Here is a 19458-nt window from a genome sequence, read left to right on the forward strand (position 1 = left end):
AACATTTGTATCTACACCAATTTTATAAAATGAAGTTTATAAGGATTGCAACCTCATTCCAGAACGGTATTTATATTTATGCATTCTATTAAATTATTTAATTATAATCATAATTTATCATGTAACAAATTATTCATATTTTTTTAAAGTATTTTAATCTTTTTTTATGTGTATAGTAATGCTAAGATACATAGAGATAAGTTTATCTCGTGATACAACTAGGTATTACTATTTAAAATTATCCATGCTTTGATATTTTTTTTTTCAAATCACAACTTCTCTAAACTACAAATTCATTATTGCTATCACGTGTGAAGACAATGCATTTTCTCCTAACAACAACAATGGTAATGAAATTGAAATTGAGTCCAATTTGTGAGATGTATCCTAACTATAGCTAAATTATAACTAATGAGTACAATTTTTTAATGTTTTTCATGAAAATTGAATCAACATTTTCATCATATCTTTGAAAAAAATCTATGTAACATTGAAAATAAGCAACAAAACGTCTATAATAATAAACGGTTAAAAACATCAAGTTTTTAAAACATCAACTATCTTTATTTATCCGTCTAAATAATTTATTTAAACATTTCATTTTTATAAAAGTTTCAAAAATATTTATCAACATCATGATATGATTTGATCATATTTTCATCGACATTTTAAAAGAAATTTTAAACAATAAATCTTGAATGAAAAAAAAAAGAAGAAGAAGAAGAAGAAGAAAAGGAATGCTCATGCAATGCACGTAGAGATGCCATCATCGTCAAAATTAATGATCGGACGGCGGTGGTTTAGAGTGTGTGTGACTGCATATTTTGTGAAATGGAAGAAAATCATCTCCCAATTTCAATTTCCCCTTCCCTGCGAATTGTTCTTAATTTCTTCCTTATTTTTCGATTTGAAACTGAATTTCGCTGAATAATTTCCCATTTTCAATTTCATCATATGCCCCTTCAATCTCAATGACACCCTCAAATCTCATCGTTCCTCTTTTAATCTTCTTCTCAATTCACTACTCCATTTCATTCCCTTCTAATTTCTCTCTTCTTCCATCTTCGCCTATGGATTCTATCTTCTTTACCCCACGATTCCTTCACTCTTGATCCAGGATCTTATTTCAGGTCTGTAATTCTTTCTTCTTCTTCTTTTCATTCCACGATCATTTCCGATTCTCTATTATTGTGGGGGATTCTGGGTTGTTCTTGTTTTCTTCATTCTCCAATCTTTTGGGGGCTTTCAGGTTCATGGGATTTTCAAACTTCTTCTGTTTACTCCGTCACAGGTTGAATCGGTGGGCCGGATGCGTGCTTATTATATGAATTTTTACATGCGACTAATTCTGTCTGTATTCTTTTCAAAGTCTGCGTAGATTGATGATTTGCCCACTTTTAATCCTTCCATTGGTGGGTCATCTGGTTTTCGAATTTTAAATCTGTTTGTGAACGTTTAATTTTATATTGTGTTTTGTCTTTTTTTGGTGTGAGGGAAGGTTGGGATTTTAGAGTTTAAAATCCCTGAAGATGGCTTCTGGGAGTAATACAGATATGCTATCAATACCTGATGAAGGTCACCAAGTACCTCTTGGAAATTTTGAAGATAATTTGCGGACTGAGCTTGAACTACTTCTGAGAGAGAATTCTAATCAGTCGGTAGCAGGGAGAGATGGAGATCTGAATATTTACAGGAGTGGTAGTGCTCCTCCAACAGTTGAGGGATCGTTAAATGCTGTTGGGAGTCTTTTTAGGAGTTCTTATTACAATGAGTTGAATACTAAGAGTGGTAGTAATGATGGAGTTTTGTCAGAGGATGAGATTCGTTCACACCCAGATTATCTTTCTTACTATTACTCGAACGATTATATCAATCCAAGACTTCCTCCTCCATTAGTATCAAAAGAGGACTGGCGTGTTGCGCAGCGGTTTCAGGGCAGTGGGTCTTCATTGGGACGGCAAGGGGATTGGAACTGGAAGAAGTTAGTTGATGGCAATACTAGTTCATCATTGTTCTCTATGCAGCCTGGAAGTTCTGTACAGCGGACAGATAAAAATAGTAGCAATTTGATGGAGTTTGGCGATGCTAAAGGAAAGAACCTCTCTAGGAAGGCTCTATCTGAGTGGCACGATAGAGGGAGGGAGGGTTTTGTTGGATCATGTGGTAATGGACTCGGTGCAAGAAGGAAAAGTTTTGCTGATATTGTTCAGGTAACTGATCTAACTATTCTACATTATATCTAGCTTGGTCCCTGTGATCATCATCATATATTTTCCCCGGATTTTTAAGCGCACCTGTTTGTGGTTATCTTAAATACATAACAGTTTCATGTGTTGTTGAATGTAATAGGAACTTCAAGATTTTATTTCTTGGTTGTTGTTGTGAGAACAAAGTATGTTCTAATTGGTTATCAAGACAAGAATTTAGAAATCCCATCAATGCTTTCGGAACATAAAAAGATAAAGAAATCGCATAAGACACGTACAAGACAACTGAGTATGAGTAATTACTAATTTTAACTTACAAGGATGGAACATATATACATGTGTTGGGGAGAGATTGATTTCTGGTCTTTGTATGCTATTGAGGATTTGTTATAAAAGCTCTCCTGTCCCTCCCTAGTACTGAGGAAAGCTCTGATTCTATCTTTCAGTTTGTTTGGTGAGATAGATATGTGTATTGTCTTCTGCTTAATCTTAGCTTCTTACCAAATAAAATGATATAGGGTGGGAATAATTCCCCTGAGAACCCTATACAGCAAATCAGCAACAGAGTTGTACAGTAGCTTTTAATGGTTCGGAATTATGATTATCATTCGTTTTAAGCCTTTAATAGATGTCATATAGGAGAGATTTTTTTCTTCTTTTTGTAGTATTAGATAACATGAGGTTCCATCTCAAAATCAATTGGTAATGAGAGGAGTAGTCCATGGGTGAGGTTCCTTAATTTTTTCAATGTGGGATCCTCAACATCTCCCCTCCAAGTTTTTTTTTTTTCTTTTTTGATTATACTATTAAGGACATCTTCCTTAACTGGGGTGCTTTTATATCTTCTTTGTAATCAAGCTAGTAGTCTCTTTGTTTTTTGTTTTGATAGTTTCATCTTGTAAATGGATATGATGAGGGTGCTATGGGGGTGTCAACCTAGTTGAGATGCTCAAATGCACCTACTGATCCATAGTTCTCCAAATTATCATGCTTATTATTATGTATCGATGAATTTTGAGCTTTGTATATTGAGCATTAATCTCTTTTCATTATTTCAATGAAAATTTTGTTTCTGTTTAAAAAAAAAAAAGCATCCCCTCAGGATGGTGCCTCTTTTGGGTTCACCATACTTGATTGGATCACAATTTCTTTTTCTTGGACTGAATACCCGTTTGGGTTTTATGGGTTCCGATACCATATAAGATAACATGAGGTTCCATCTCAAAACTAACTGAGAATGAGAGGAGTAGCCTGTCTATCTTATAAAAAAGTTTGAGGTCCCTTGATTTTTCCAATGTAGGATCGTCAACATGCAGAGATCTGGCATGGAATTTATTCTTTAGCTTCTTTCTTCTAAGTTGAGATCCAATAATTTTTTTTTTTTTATTATGCTACTTTAGTTCATTATCTCGAAGTCACCTTGGTTTGGCAAGTGATTTCTCCAAATTATACTGTTTTCTCATTTTTGATAAATATGGTTCAAATTATACTTTGATGATACTAGTTTATTACTTTGTTCGTAGCTTGTGGTTCTTTTAATTTTTCCTTGTCTCAGCTTATGCTAGATTTGGTTATATGGGTGGATACATGTCTTCAGAACCATCTTATAGATCTCATCGGCTTTCTCCTTGTTTAGTAGGCAGACATTTCTTAATTTAATGCACTAAATATTAACAGACTATATTCTGCAGGAGGGACTTGGTGAATCTGCTTCCTTGTCTGGCCAATTGTCACGCCCTGCAAGTCATAATAATTTTGGTGATGTTGACAATATGGGAATGACTGATATAAAGCCACCAGGATTATGTAATGGAGTGGATCCTATTGAGGATTTGCATAACTCAGGCCCCCCTGGCTTTGTTGGAGTGCAGAGTCATAATAAAGCAGTGTCTCATTCATTTCTGAATCCGAATTGTTCAACTCTGTCGAGAAGCACAACTCCTGAACCACAGCTAGTTGGACGGTCTTCAAGTTCTGGTCTACCTCCTGTCGGCAGTAGAGTTTTTCCCGTGGAGAAGAAGAACATTACTGTGTCCAAGGTCCAAAATGGTTATTCTGCCGGGTTTACCGAACTGCCTGACATTTCTGGTTTACACCTGTCGTCAACTAGACCTAAAGACGGAGTCAATGGGGTGCAATCTCGACTTCAACTGGATCTTGGTGAACAGTCTGATTTCATGATCAACTTATCCAATGGTATTCACACACGTACCCTGCCTGAGCTTAGTGACAAAAAACTCTCAAAACCAAGTGATAATATTGACCTGGCAAGGAAAAGTGGGATTGTAATGAACCCTAGAGCGTCTACAATGAGTTCTCACGATCATGTTAACTTTCCCAAAAGAACTTCTTCTTTTACCAGTCTATACTCTAAACCAAATTCATCAGGCTTTGTAAGTTCAGACGGGCCTACCAGACACCTTCAAAATGCAAACCTTCAGAGTGTGGATTTGGCTGGATACACTTCTGGTGACTTTTCAATAAATATGAATCACAATTCTGCTATGAATAGTTATGGAACTTCTGATCATATCAAGCTGCCATCTGGAACCTCTGATCGTGCAAGCCATGCTGGATCTAGTTTGCAACCCCATAATTACTATGGGGTTTCTCAAGGAGACTTGCAAGGCCTTCGAAGTGCCTATCTTGAAGCCTTGCTTGCTCAACAAAAGCAGCACTATGAGCTGTCACTTTCAGGTAACTCAAGTGTTTATAATCACAGATTGTATACAAATACTCCATATGGTTCTGGCATCCCGTATTTGGCGGACCAAGCATTGGATTCTGGTCTTTCTTCTGTTGGACATGGTGGTACGATGCTGCAAAATGAACGAATCCTACGCTTTAACTCAATGATGAGAAGTTCTTCAATAGGAGCCCAGGGGTCTTGGCAGCCGGATATTGGCAATAATGTAGATAGAAGTTTTCCATCAACTTTATTGGATGAGTTCAAAAGCAACAAAACTAGATCTTTTGAGCTTTCAGACATTGTTGATCATGTCATTGAATTCAGGTGCGCATGGTCTATTGGTGTTTATTTTACGTATTTTATTCTTGGCACATTTTTTCCTTAAAAAAAACTTCTTTTATAAGAAACATAGGTGTATATTCATAAAAGAGCCAAAAGAACGACCTAGGGCAGGGATAGAAGAGACCCCCTCCCACAAAACTAATAAAAAAGAGCCTTCCAATTGTTAATAATCATAAGAAAGCTTTAATTACAAAAGAATTAGTGTAATTTGTGCACCACCAGGAGGTTGTATGTTGAACAAAAGCTCAAAAAGAATCAAAAGAAGCAAACTTATCTTCAAACATTCTACTATTCCTTTTTTTCTAAAGACACCACAAAAAATGCAAGAGTAGCACATCTCCGAAGGATTTTCCTTTTCCACATAAACTTCCGCCATCAAGATCATCCATCATCCAATCATCAATTTTCTTAGGGAAATAGATAGCCACCCCAAAAGTATTAAAAAAAAATATGCCACCCTTTAGAAGCAAACTCAGAATGCAAAAATAATTGATCCATAGTTTCTATCTCTTTAAGACAGACAACAAATGGAAGGGAGAGGGCCTAATTTGGGAACTTCCTTTGAAGCTTCTCATGAGTATTTAGACCTCTATAAGCAAGGGACTGGAGGAAGATCTTCACTTTCTCTGGAATTTTAAGCTTTCGGATAAGGTTGACAATAGGGAAGTTATTTTTCATGAGCTCCCTTAGTCAGGTTTAGGAACGTGGACTTGGTAGAGAACTTCACCAAGGAGTTGCTCTTCCAACGTAAACTGTCCTTGTTTATGTTCACCACCCAAGAATTCAACAACTAAGCAAGAGCAGTGGAGATACCAATTTCTCTATCAAAGAGGTTTCTTCTCAACGCCAAATCCCAAGATTGGTTCAAATCATTCCAACAATCAATGACAACAACATTTTTTAGTGGAGATAACGTAAATATCTTGGTACATATCGCAAGAGGTTGGGGGCACACCATCCATTTTCCAAAAACCTCATCTTTCTTCCATCTCCCACAACAAACCCTTGACTTGAACTTCCTTTTGTCTTGAGGCACAAGGGAACTCCAACTGCGATCATCACCCCATAAATAGCACTAATGACATGCCTCCAAAAGGCGCTCTCTTCATGGAAAACCTCCACGACCACTTCATTAAAAGAGCACTATTTTTCTGACGATGGGAGCCAATTTCGAGCCCCCGCATAGATCACTGGAAGAGGTCCAGTTCCATCTAACAAGATGGGTGGTCGAATTACAAGTACCTCCATTCCACACAAAGTTTCTAACGATCTTCTCCAAGCGCTTAATAGATCTCTTTGGGGCTTGCATCAAAGAGAAGAAATTACACAACAAACTATTGAGAATCGATTGAGCGAGAGTTAACCTACTACTTCTCGATAGAACCAAGCCACACCGGTTATCAATCTTCATTTAAACTTCTCCTTAAGAGTTTCCCACGCCACCATGGCACCATGCTTTCCCCCAATGGTAAACCCCAAGTAGTTGAAGGGAAAGTTTTCCACTTTACTTACACCCCAGAATGGAAGCATGAAAATCAATCTCTTCAAAGCTGAGATTAACCCCAATAAGAGAGTTTTTGGAAGCGTTTTGGGAAGGCCCGATCCCAACAAGAATAAATTGACAATAGATCACTAAGCCATCAAGTTTCCATCATTTAATTATATTATTTTATATTTTTTTGCTAATTCTTGGTCTCCTATATTGTGTAGTATGGATCAATATGGAAGTCGTTTTATCCAGCAAAAGTTGGAAACAGCCAATGTGGACGAGAAGACAGAGATATTTCCAGAAATAATTCCACATGCCCGTACCTTGATGACTGACGTCTTTGGGAATTATGTCATTCAGAAGGTAAATGCTTTTATAGTTCTTTGTATTCTTCAATGGCTTGTTATATTCAAATCTTGAGTTGATTGTTCATTACAGTTTTTCGAACATGGTACTGTAAATCAAAGGAAGGAGTTAGCCGATCAACTTTCAGGGCATGTTTTGCCTCTTAGTCTTCAAATGTATGGATGCAGAGTGATTCAGAAGGTTCTTTCTCAACTCTCTTCTGCTTAAGAATGTTTATTCATTCAGCAATGAGTATTAGTGTTGGGTGAATTTTATTTTATTTTATTTGTTTCCTTGGGTTATGAATGCCTCCGTTGTTCTATTGGAAAAATTAAATGCAAATGTCATTAAGTTCATCTGATTATAAATATTGGCATGTATTTTCCTCATCTAGTTTATCTGTTAGGACTTATATTGGGTGAACCAAATGAGACAGTGTTGCTTTATATAAAGGGGAAAAAAACAAATACTAATGCAGGCTTTGGAGGTAGTTGATTCAGATCAACAGACTCGAATGGTTGCTGAGCTTGATGGTTCCGTAATGAAATGTGTCCGTGATCAGAATGGTAACCATGTTATTCAGAAATGTATCGAGTGCATCCCTCAATATAGAATTCAGTTTATTATATCAGCATTTTATGGCCAAGTTCTAGCACTATCCACTCATCCTTATGGCTGCCGTGTTATTCAGGTAACTAGTTTGTTTCTCCTATACATTTTTTATTTATTGAGATTACATATATTGATTACTCTGCTCTTGATGTTGTAGAGGGTACTAGAGCACTGCGATGATTTGAATACACAACAAATTATCATGGATGAAATCATGCAATCCGTTTGCCTCCTGTCACAAGATCAATATGGAAATTATGTTATTCAGGTAAACAGAACTTCTTCTGTGGTGGTCAATTTCTGTATGTATGTACATGTACCTGCATGTGTAATGGCATCCTGATCGTTTGTCAAGAAATTAGTTGATTCATATGTGATTTATTCAACTTGGGATGGTCATTATAAGGTGAGCAACGTCGTGCCATTTATAGCTCTTCGGTGCTTTATTTAGTTGCAACTACTTATAATCTGATTAGCCTTTACTTGTTATTTTCGATTGTAGTTTGAAATCTGACCGTTCTGTTCATCATAGGTTGATTTTATTATTGCCCTGGAACAATTTGTGACGTTATTTAAAAAAGATCTGTTCTATAGGTTGTATACATGTATCCAAGGAATAATTTTGTGCCCTTTCTTTTGCAGCATGTACTTGAATTTGGTAAGCCACACGAGCGGTCTGCTATTATAAGTAAGCTTGCAGGACAGATTATAAAAATGAGTCAGCAGAAGTTTGCTTCTAATGTTGTGGAGAAGTGTTTAACATTTGGCAGTCCTGAGGAACGTCAATTACTAATCAACGAGATTCTTGGTTCTACTGATGAAAATGAGCCCTTGCAGGTCTGTTAGATTCTGATCTTTAAATGCTTGCATATACCGCCTTTGAACACCAAAGAGTAAGCATACATACATCCTGTTTTTCGCTTTAAGTGGAGATTCTGTGAACTCGCTCTAACTGTGTGCAACTTTATCTGTGAATTTACTTTGTGAAGAGTCTAGTTGAATTCATGTTTCCGTTCTGCAATTCAGTCTTTTTATTCATGCCTTAATATCTGTATCTTAACTTTTCCAACAGATAGGAAGGAATGTTTTCCTATTACTATTGGAAAGGATATTATATAGAGGATGATAAAAAGGAAAGTTCATGGAGATAATTAAATGGATGGCTAACAGTAAATTTCATGCATACAATGCTTGTATCAATTCGGTGGGGAAATTTTTAGGATACAAATAATTTGGTATGATAAAATGAAATGTTACAGGCAATGATGAAGGATCCGTTTGGGAACTACGTTGTCCAAAAGGTTCTGGAATCATGTGATGACCATAGTCTCGAGTTAATTCTCTCTCGCATCAGAGTTCACTTGAATTCCCTCAAGAGGTATACTTATGGTAAACATATCGTATCTCGAGTTGAAAAGCTCATCACAACTGGAGGTGAGCCATTCTTTGCTACGCCTACAACTCTGGATTTCTTTCTAGGTGTGGTCGCAACTCATCATGCTAAACTTGTTTGTTCCTTGCTTGCAGAAAGGAGAATTGGACAGTCGTCATCTTCCTCGTTCTCTTCGTCATAGAGCAGTTTGCCCATTTGCAGCAAGTCAGTCTCCTGCTGCCTTCATCAGAAAGAATTTCATTTCATTTTCTTCAGGTTGTGCAGTGACAGAAAATGTTAGAGAGTGATCTTTCAGCTGACAGGATAACAGTAATTTGTAAATAAACAAGAAAATCCATAAAGCCAGCGTTTATGGAACAGGGGCAGTGCAAGAAAAGGGTCCCTGTAAATGAGAATAACAATATTGGAGAATGAGTTTGTATATTTTGCAACCCTCAATCTCTCGGAATTTGCAGATAGAGAGAAGTTCTAATATAATATATATATATATATATATATATATATATATATATATATATATATATATATATTATGTAAAGCTAAACCCAAATTGTAAATGACTGGTAAAGAAGCTAATATGATATAATATCTCTATGTATAAGGAAAAGCTATATATAACAACCTTGTAAGTGGAGTCTTGTATACTATCTTCCTATTTTCCACTGTCATAAATTATGTAAATACTCGATAATTTTCCAGAAGTAGTTTATTGCCTTCCCTAATGTTTCATTCTTTCCCATCTGATACAATTATCTGATATTATTTTCTTTTGGATGGTCTACTATGAATGGAATGTGAATATCATCATTTCTTTTTTGAGAAAAATGTGACATATCATCCCATTGGTCTTATTATATCATGAGAAACAATCAATATAATTATTAAATATGAAACTTTATTTTGATGGTTCTCCTGAAATTTCTCTTATTTACAACCACATCTAATGGTAAAACTTTGTGAGAGGTACCACTTCCAATTATCAGAAACTTCTCTCCTCTAAGTTGGAGGTTGTAACTGTGCTCTATATTTGGCTAGTTGCTTCTTGAGGTGGTTTTTACATATTGCTCATCAATTTCTAGTTCATGTTTTATTCAAAAGAAATATATATATATATAACATCGAGGTGGGGCGAAGGAAGTGCTAGAATAGTTATCACTTAAAAAGAGCTCAATCATCTCCTGCTCCACAAAAAAGGAGCAACTGCATTTTTAGAATGTTTAGAGAGCTAACCTAAATTGAAGTTTCAAGCAACCAAGCATTTGTAAACTGCCAGCCCTCATCTTCATCTTTGGTTGATTTTTGGTGACACGGTTTTCTATGGATCTCAATGAAACAAGAAATCTGGGTTCTTGCATGTTAAAATGAAATGAAGTGAGTAAATGGATGCCTATTTCCACAAAGGGCAACAAAAACGAAACAAAGAAAGAAAGTCCAAACGCAGCTGGGAAAGAAAAAAAAATTGGAGAAAAACTGCATACATTGGATAATCATTTGTTTTTTTTCTAAAAAACAAGTTTTGAAAATTTAAAAAAAAAAAAAAAAAATTTATTTTTAGAATTTAGATAAGAAACTAAATATTTCTTTAAGAGAATCATATTAAAGGAAGTGTGAGAAAACGAACCGAGTTTCCAAACACATCGCACTTCCACTCAGGTCGAGGCCGCCACTCGGTCCCCTCAGGGAGTACTCAATCAGTAATGTAATCTCATTAGGGTTTGTTTATCCTTCCTGTTTCGACCCCAAGAGATTAGGATAGGAACCACTTTGACTCTTGAAGAACGGCTTGACCTTTTGAAAGAATACAAGGTATTTTCAAAAAATAAAAATCAAATCATTATGAAACCCGGCTACAAAATACACAAAAGGGCTCCAAAGGTGAAGGAAAAGTACTAAAATCTTTAAATCCCAAAGGTGTCGGTGCCCAAACCTCCCAACATCTCTAGAAAATAAAAAGATGGAAGTTTGTTAAGGTTTCAATTGCATAACACGTCAATAGTCTTCATAGGAATCAAGATGAATTTCTAGAACAATGGACTCTGATTCTGTAAACTTGTCTAAGGAAGTATGAATGATTGAAGAGAAGGAATACCTAAAGGCACTCAACCATTAACACTTGGGAATTTCTCTTCCATCTTCATCAGCAGCATCCAAATCCAAGTCCAACACCAAATTTTCTCTATGAACAAGATGATTATTAAACCTCCTATTCTTCAAAATCACTTCAGACTCCTTCATCAGATTGATGTACTTTCGCCTGATTCTCAATATGGGGTGCCTCTCAATGGAAGATTTATCACAATAAGCCTCTTTAAGAATAGCAGTACAAGTCTTGTTCTTCAAAGACAAGTAAAACATGTGAGGATGTCTCTCAAATGCCTTATGAACCTTCTGAGGCAAACCCATATACTTTTTAAGGCATAGAAGCTTCTTCCTTTCTGCTGAATGTTCAACAAACAAACTAAGCATTTCATGGAGAAACCCCACCAATCTTTTCTCTGCTATATCACTATTTGGATCGAAATGGGGAAAACCTTCATAAGGAGATACATAAGGAAGCTTTTGAAACTCATTTAACCAATCCTCGATCTTCCTCCTCAGCCTTAAACCCTTTGAAGGGAAGAGTGGGAATTCAAGTGGCTCCATTCTTCCACCAGAATAAACCCCCCTTTTAATGGCGTTTTTCTGGATCACAGACATGAATTTCTCCTCACATTCCACAGCTAATCCCTCTAATCCATCTTCCATCTTCACTAACTTAAAAGACCCATCAAGATTAACTTCTGGTTTTTGCAAAAAATCATCAGGAATCCCTAAATACCATTGCATACCTTGAATAATCTTCAAAGGTAGAACGCGGTTCTTGCTCATCAATATGAACTTCTTTAACCTACAAATCAAATCCTCCCTGCAATTCTGATAAACCCTTTTTTCCTCGGCATCAATCTCAACTGCTTTTGGGGTCAACCTGAACCAAGGATGATTGTACTCCAGACCTGTAAACTCTTCAAAAATTGATGGGTAGAGCCTTAAAAAGCTTGCAACCCTGATCGAGACGCCCATTTCGAGCCCTCGCTTTGAGACGGCGGAAATTGGGATGCACCCATTTGGGTCTTGGGCGATGCAATTTTTGAGAGAGAGAATGGATTTGAGTTCAGCGGATTTGAGGATATGCTCGATCGAATCGTAATATGAATCTTTCTTCCACTTCATGTAGACATCGACATAACCGGACTTCTGAATGAAGGTATAAGGAGAATTTTGGCGGCTTTTTTGAAGGATTTTGGAGGCGGCTTTGTTGAGGAACATCGCTCTGAAGCGTGGGGGAGGCCAAAGAATCGGCTACGAGAATGAGAAGCCCTTACATTCGATCTTGAAAATTTTGTCGAATCAATGGTATTTGTTCATAATCTTTACACCCAATAGTCATACTGAATCAAAACTTCAAAGACAACTCTTTCGGTTTCAGTTTCATCAATTTTCTTCTACTTATTATTATTGTTATTATTTTAAATGGATATTGAAAATGAATTTTGGTAAAAGCGTGTTAATTATCTTAATTACCACTTAGACACTATTGATGAGGGTTCAAAGTGGCCAATGCTGGCATGAGAAAGAGTGTGAGCACAAGCATTAGTGAGACTGAAGAAGAAAGAGTGTAAGTGCAAGCGTGAATAAGGAGGAAAAACCAAGTACGAGCATGGCCTGAGTGAAGATTGTATTGGAATAAAATAAGGGATGAAGAACGCAAAAAAGAAGGAAGAATTCAAAGAATGCTTCAGAAAAAAATTAAGAAATGGAAGAACACTACTCTTCGATAATGAGTCGTGTATTTCAAAAGAATTTTATCTCTTGTAATCAATTATTTGATCTTTTTCATATGAATAATAACATTGATTAAAATCTTTTCTTTTACCATCTTTAGCCATTTTTGTGGGAGTAATTTTACCTACTAATCAGGATATAAATCACCAGTTTTTCCATTGTTTTATCATTCCAAAACTTTGAAGATTCTTTTGTTTAAAATGGTAATGTAATATTTCGTGTGCTCCAACCACTCCAGAGTAGCAATAAAATTAGCATTACACGAAATCATTTGGTGGGAAGAATTTATCAAGAGGAAGGACCATAGAAGTTAATGTCCAAAACAAAAATATTAGATCCACAGTTAAGAATAAGTAAATAATCATCTATAGAATGAACACTAATTAAAAATGATAATTTTGAGTTCTCAGCATATTTACAATGAATGACTCTCTCGTGGAGCCAGGAAAAAGGGGCAAATCAAAACAAAAATATTGATAGAACAATAGATCAGGCAACTACAATCAAAGAATATGCTCTATAATAGTGGTAGAAGTAATAATAATAATAATAATAATAATAATAATAACCAATAATTAATATGCAAATATTTACAGAAGAAATCAAAAAGTGAGGCATCAGCAATCAGCTTTCAGAAATTCTGAACCTACGCAATCAGTAAAAGGTTGGTAGAGAAAATGAAGCTTCCCACTAACTTTGTCTAAACCCCAAAGTTCCACCATTTCTTCTTCTTCTTTGTACTGCATGTTGGGATTTCTGAAAATCAAATAATGACCTTTTCTTTTCAGAGGGAAGAGCTATTACGAAAATGAAAATCACAATGAAAAAAACCATGGTGTGTCAAGGAAGAAAAATAGCTTCAACAGAAGAAGAAGAATCAGCTAAAGGGGGAAAAAAATGGAGGTTTCTGCTTCAAGATTAAGAAAGAAGTTACCTCCTTCGGGATAAATGGAATTATAGTGCACTTCAGCCCAAAAGCTTAAGAAAATAACTGCACAAGATAAAGATGTTCGTTCATAAGGCCTTCTACGAGGACAAAAAAAAGACACTACTCAGAGTAATTAGTAGTTCCAGATTGTTGAAAAGAATTCAGTATAGGAATCTTACTCCGATTGGACTTTTGAACTTGTGGAAGTATTTCAATTGAACATGTATCCTTGAATGATGTTATCACGAATATCTTTACTCCAAACTAAGCAAAGAATGCAAACAGTATCAGCCACATAAACTAAAAATCTAGGACATCCTTCTAATTCTTATATATTCCATGTTCAAATCCACAAAAAGAAGAAAATAGGGCAATACCCAGTCTGCAGCAGCTTGTAGTGTAACATGATCACCCCATTCTCCTTTCCTGGTTCATTTTATGTAATGAGAGATGAGCATCCAAGTGGTTGACAATAATAACAATAAAAGTAACAATATTTTCTTAAGGAAAAAGGATGGCATTACTTGCTCATCTTTTTCAGGTACTCGTCATAAGTCATTGGAACATAACCCTCATATATTTCTCGACAAAACTTTAGCTGATGACATCAATAAATTGAAAAAGGTTTCAACGCATTAGTACAGGGATAACTCTGGTGTCAACTCAAGCCCACTTGTAAATCATGAATTTAGCACAGTAAAGTCAAAGTATGACCGTACCTGTGCTAAAACTTGTTCTCTCACAAAATCATGATGCTCAGGAGATCGGTAAAGTTGATCTGATAAAGCACGAAACTGAAGGGCCGATAAATCAGTTCAAGCCAATCCAACAAGAACTTAATGTACAAAACAAAAACTAGAGCAGAAAGCATTCATTTGAATTGTTAAAAAATACCAACCTGACAGTTGCCGTCTCCTTGAACCGTATTCTCGACCAGCTCATACAACTGCAATCTAGAAAAGGCCAGAATGTTCAAAAAATATCAGATAATTGCATCATATAAATAACAGTAACCGATAAACAAAAGACTACAACCTAATTTTTCATCTCAGTAAGTGAAGAATAAAGGACAAGCAAGACATGTTTGCAGCATTTACTATAAGCGCTGAGAAACTGCAAAGGAAATACACCCTGCCAAAGAATGACGAAGATGAAATTCTCAAGTCTTCCTCTACACGCTTATAAATGAATAAAAGAAGTGGGAAGCAAATTTGTTTGAATGGCTAAAGAGGGAAACTAAAAAAATCAATGGCCAAGGAAACTTCTAACGACGCACTGATGAGAAGCGGAAAATATACCGACTATGAAGAAATTCAAGCAAAAAAATTTATGCATCAAATTTTTGCATTCAATTACCAGATGTAAGTTTAGCTAAGCTAAGCAACCACTGATTTTATTTTCCCTGAATAGTTTAAATATGAGCTCCTTTTCTCAATATGAAGTAAGTTTTGGGAAGAAAAGAGAAATTGTAGGTTCAGAAAAAACGTTTAGTTCCCACTTAGATATGAGCAGCATGCACTTCATTTGATTGTTTAAATACAAATTTAAATTGATGCTGCAACATGCACACGACCTTTCAAGGAGCCGTTGATGATCTGACATCTCTTCATCAGCTGAAGGTATCTTCTCAATGGTCTTAGGAACATGCTGCAACAGAACAAGAAAATACGATTGTCCAACTGGAATTTAAATTAAAGATATCCAGAATTAATTGAACACAACCTTGGATAAATTTATACTTTCAAGAAATAGCTCCCTATTAGCCTTAACCTTAGAGAGGGAGAAACCTAGTCTTCATTACTTCTGACGGTGAAATCATGGATAATTCTTCAAGTGATAAGAAGGAAGACGCCGCATCTTAAATTACAAATGATCGTGTTAATTGGAGCTTCTTATCGTTCAAACTAATGGTGATTTATACTTATTTTCACTCAATCCCATCTAAAATCAGCTTAGAATCACCTAAATAAGATTATTCTACTCCCGAGATCTCACTTAAGTAGTAAGAAAAATTGCACAGAATTCTTTCTAAATAAATAGAGAAAGATAGAGGCAGACCAAAAACTAAAATTCGCTACTATCTACTTGATTCTATTCAATTATTTCTAATTTACTAAATCATTGCATCTTAAAAAATCTTATATATGTGTGAAAGTTCAAAAGGATACAATTATTAGTTTGTGGTTCTATCAGTTGATACAACTTCCAAAATTTAGGGACATAAATTGACTTTTTTCCAAAACTATATAATATAGGATAACACAATCAACCAAGGAATTTGGTACAAAAGATACATGTATACTTACAGGGACAGGAACAATTTGATTCAGTCTTTTGCCCACTTCACCATCGAGTGAAGACTCATCCATTATTTCCAACGAATATGAAGAGTATTCATCTGCAAAAGGATTATCTACTGAGTTATGATATGAAGAGGAATTTCCCATTTTGTCCACCTCGTGACCTCTCAGGTCACCTGGCTCCTCGACTTTTATATCGTTAACACAATTTGTTTTCTGATCACCGTCAAGCCCTATTCACATGGTTGAAAATTGATTAGGAATAACTACATCGTAGGAACAACGGGAAACAGAAACTATCAAGTATTTGATGACTTATCATTACCATAAGGGTAGTGCCTAGATGAAGGACCAAGCCAATCCTGTGCAAGAACAGATGCTTGCAGTTGGTCATCCCTAGAATCAGATACCCCAGAAGCTTCTATAGAATCAATTCTCGATATCTCTTCTTGAAAAGCATGTGCTAAAGCCTCATCGTTCTCCAAATTCACATTATACGGCTCACAGTAACCTTCACTGACATATTCCACTTGACTATAACTTGGGTCAAATCTATATTCAGTAACAGTACTACGAGAACTGTCATTTGTAAAGGTGCAAACATCCAAAAGATGAAGTCCCCATCTCATAACATCAGGATCAATATCATACGTTGCCATAACCCTGTAATAACACAAGATAAGCTTCGGGCACTCCTACATCTGATTGACCTTCCGAATACCCCAAATGGATAGATATTGCTGAAATAAAGAGAGAAAAGAAGATTGACATTGACAATCATTTTTACCCACAGAAAAAACTCCCAGAAAACCAAGAAGTCCAGTATATAACAAATTACGCCTACAATTTGCATTTTTCTTAAGTATTCCAAATTCCAGAAACAAGCTTTTGAAAGCTATTTTTTTCCCCAAATTTTGGCTTGGTTTTTTAAATTATTATTGGTAAGAAGTAGATAACAAAGGAATAAATTTAGAGGTTGAATGAGTGTTTAGAGGTTTAATATTCAAGAAAAGAACAAAAAATGAATTGATTACAAATGGGGCCTTAATAATTCAATATTTCCAGGAAAACACCATCACCCAGAAAAAGTTCACAGTTTTAAACTCAAACCTGAAACACTAGTTATTCCGGGTATATAGACAATTTATTGGGGAAAATTAACAGCAAAAGTAAATGACTAAAAATTAGAAAACCCTTCTATCTCACAGCACAAAAGAGGGGAGGGGAGGTGGATGAAAAACCGCTCGCAATCTTAAAATTCCCAGACCACGCGTGGGGGTTGAGGCACAAATTGATATCCTTCGCTTATTGATCAAGAGACGTAAATTTCAAACACATGAATTATCTATAGGGCACGTGCACACAAGAGAAGAACCCTAATTTGATAAGCGAATCTTCAAGGCCATCCACTCGTCAAAATCCAAACAAACCCAACAAATTAAACAAGGAATATAACAAGTCATGCAGACGATCAAAACAAAATCCATCCACGAAATAAAAAATCACAAGAAAACCCCACCAAAAGAACAATAATCAACCTGAGTGTCCAAGGAATGGCTTGCGGAAAAGGAAAGATCAATCAATGAAATCGATAAGAAGAAACAAAAAGATAAAGGTTTCTGTACATACAAACAAAGACACAGTAGGGACCTTGATGATGATTCAGTGTCGAACAAGTTAAACAACAGAATCACAACGGCAAAATAGAATCAAAGAAGAGCGAAGTGAATTGAGAATGAGATTGAGTTTGGGAAATTTTGGGAATTCTGTTTGAGCGTCTTTTCTTGAAAATGGGAACCAAGCCTTCATCAGAGCCGCTGTTTTGGAAATTAGAAACCGCCGCTCGCCAGCGTCTTCTACTGAAGACCGGCTGAACCGGTAAAACAGCCACGCGTTCTTTTTGATTTACTCGCCACGCTTAAATGTTTAACTAAACTGTTTTTATTATGATTTATTATGGGGTTTGGGTTTGTCCTTTTTTATATATACATAGTTTTATGTGTACGAGATTTTGCCAACCGTCCAATAACTGTTTGAATTTTATGAAAATAAATTAAATAAAAGACCATAAAATACTGCCAATATATTTTCCCACCAATTAAAATTTATCCTAGAATTTATTAATAATGTGTGATTTTTCTTTGAGGAGATTGAACCATTAACTTTTAAAAGAATAATTATGTCTTATTAGAATGGGCTATAATTCACGAATTTATTTAAACATGTCAAAGATAATCATTCGTTTAAAGACACCTCAATTTATTGAATTGAATACTAATGAATGAAAATTATCTTTTAACAATTGCGTTAGATATTCAAAAAATTTTCAGAAATAGCACTCTTAATTTTTCATCTTTCAAAACTAGCATGCTTCTTGAAAAGTTATTAAACTAGTTTTAAACTCGTTATTCTCGATGGATGAGATTGAAGATTTAGTCAAAATTTTTATTTGTTCTAACCAATTGTTTTGGCATTTCTCGGAACATCACGAGATTAAATGTCGATATTTTAATATTTTTTTCAAATATTAGATAATCTATCTATCTTATACCAAATCTTATATATTTTCAAATTTCCTCCAAATTCGTTATCTTTTCCGAATATTCAATTCGTATGTAATTTTAGTCCATGATTATATGAATTTCTAAATTTCAAATGAATTTATATCAATTAGATTTTTTTTAGATGGATGATTATACTTTTTTTTTTTTAATTTTGGGAAAGATTAAATTTTGCAAAAAAAAAAGTAAGATATGGAAAATTTATAAAATCTTGGTATTAATCTACCCAAGAATTCACCTATCTTGGTATTGATTCATATCGAGATTTTATATATTTTTCATATTTTATATATTTTTTAAAAAATAATCTTTCCAAAAATTTAAAAATCAAAATCAATGGTTTGAGATCCCTCTAAAAAATTCATTTTGATACTTGATAAATTGATTTGAAAATTAGAAACTTGGCTAGAGATTTAAGAAATTAAGTAAAATTTTGATAATAATATTTAGTAAATATAATCGAATTTTGAAAAAAATTAAAAATATATAAAATTTGATATAAGATTTAAGAAAATGACATAATATTTTGAAAAAAATATTAGAATCCCATCGTAATCTCTCATGTTTCGAAAAAGACTCAAAAGGGTCAAAATAACGAGTTTTTTTTTTTTTATATATAAAAAAAATCTAGTTTTATAAGGTAAAAATTTAAAAGTGTTATTTCTGATAATTTTTCTAGATCCAACTATACGTTTCCGGAATAAAAGGATAGCACACTTATGTGTTATATATATATAATTGTCCAGTCATTATTTTTTATCTTATAATTG

The 19458-nt window shown here is 34.9% G+C and overlaps 3 protein-coding genes across 25 annotated transcripts; 1 reads left to right on the plus strand and 2 right to left on the minus strand.

Moving 5' to 3' along the window:
- The first annotated feature begins 797 nt into the window (after positions 1–797).
- On the plus strand, positions 798–9508 carry PUM4 (pumilio 4). Of its 7 annotated transcripts, XM_039035955.2 has the most exons (11): positions 798–1130; positions 1292–1412; positions 1499–2210; positions 3899–5220; positions 6949–7090; positions 7166–7273; positions 7551–7763; positions 7842–7952; positions 8327–8521; positions 8944–9118; positions 9212–9508. In XM_039035955.2, the coding sequence occupies exons 3-11, from the start codon at positions 1530–1532 to the stop codon at positions 9256–9258; spliced, it is 2994 nt and encodes a 997-aa protein (XP_038891883.1). In that variant the 5' UTR covers positions 798–1130; positions 1292–1412; positions 1499–1529; the 3' UTR covers positions 9259–9508. The 7 variants fall into 7 exon arrangements, with proteins under 7 accessions (XP_038891883.1, XP_090171544.1, XP_090171542.1 ...); XM_090315418.1 differs by lacking the exon at positions 1292–1412 and having other exon boundaries at positions 805–1130; XM_039035954.2 differs by having other exon boundaries at positions 808–1130; positions 8944–9498.
- On the minus strand, positions 8813–12981 carry WTF9 (Ubiquitin carboxyl-terminal hydrolase family protein). 14 transcript variants are annotated; one of them, XR_005482736.2, is made up of 4 exons: positions 11167–12981; positions 10699–10805; positions 10308–10418; positions 8813–9459 (listed from the first exon to the last, which is right to left on the minus strand). XR_005482736.2 is itself a non-coding variant. In XM_039035959.2 (2 exons), the coding sequence occupies exon 1, from the start codon at positions 12381–12383 to the stop codon at positions 11184–11186; it is 1200 nt and encodes a 399-aa protein (XP_038891887.1). In that variant the 5' UTR covers positions 12384–12981; the 3' UTR covers positions 8813–9297; positions 11167–11183. The 14 variants fall into 14 exon arrangements, 2 of the variants coding, with proteins under 2 accessions (XP_038891887.1, XP_038891886.1); XR_005482737.2 differs by having other exon boundaries at positions 10308–10425; XR_016530596.1 differs by having other exon boundaries at positions 8813–9297; positions 10699–10865.
- A 416-nt stretch (positions 12982–13397) lies between these two features.
- Positions 13398–18083, minus strand: LOC120081247 (Cysteine proteinases superfamily protein). Of its 4 annotated transcripts, none has more exons than XM_039035962.2 (11): positions 17778–18083; positions 16453–16867; positions 16134–16360; positions 15401–15474; positions 14726–14780; positions 14547–14621; positions 14352–14425; positions 14205–14253; positions 14007–14091; positions 13834–13890; positions 13398–13655 (listed from the first exon to the last, which is right to left on the minus strand). In XM_039035962.2, the coding sequence occupies exons 2-11, from the start codon at positions 16784–16786 to the stop codon at positions 13600–13602; spliced, it is 1086 nt and encodes a 361-aa protein (XP_038891890.1). In that variant the 5' UTR covers positions 16787–16867; positions 17778–18083; the 3' UTR covers positions 13398–13599. The 4 variants fall into 4 exon arrangements, with proteins under 4 accessions (XP_038891890.1, XP_038891888.1, XP_090171545.1 ...); XM_039035960.2 differs by having other exon boundaries at positions 17757–18080; XM_090315419.1 differs by having other exon boundaries at positions 16453–16790; positions 17757–18041.
- Between the last annotated feature and the right edge of the window lie 1375 nt (positions 18084–19458).

The sequence above is a fragment of the Benincasa hispida genome, chromosome 7 (genome assembly GCF_027475165.1).
Source record: "Benincasa hispida cultivar pf3 chromosome 7, pf3_genome.v1.1, whole genome shotgun sequence".
In the NCBI taxonomy this organism is placed as follows: domain Eukaryota; kingdom Viridiplantae; phylum Streptophyta; class Magnoliopsida; order Cucurbitales; family Cucurbitaceae; genus Benincasa; species Benincasa hispida.

Coding starts and splice junctions, on each gene's coding strand:
- PUM4 (XM_090315416.1), top strand. CDS start 1,530: ATGGCTTCTGGGAGTAATACAGATATGCTATCAATACCTGATGAAGGT. Junction 7,091..7,165: donor GGAATTATGTCATTCAGAAG/GTAAATGCTTTT, acceptor TGTTCATTACAG/TTTTTCGAACATGGTACTGT. Junction 7,274..7,550: donor GATGCAGAGTGATTCAGAAG/GTTCTTTCTCAA, acceptor ATACTAATGCAG/GCTTTGGAGGTAGTTGATTC.
- LOC120081247 (XM_039035962.2), bottom strand. CDS start 16,786: ATGGCAACGTATGATATTGATCCTGATGTTATGAGATGGGGACTTCAT. Junction 16,361..16,452: donor ATCTAGGCACTACCCTTATG/GTAATGATAAGT, acceptor CCATGTGAATAG/GGCTTGACGGTGATCAGAAA. Junction 14,426..14,546: donor GAGAACAAGTTTTAGCACAG/GTACGGTCATAC, acceptor TGATGTCATCAG/CTAAAGTTTTGTCGAGAAAT.
- WTF9 (XM_039035959.2), bottom strand. CDS start 12,383: ATGTTCCTCAACAAAGCCGCCTCCAAAATCCTTCAAAAAAGCCGCCAA.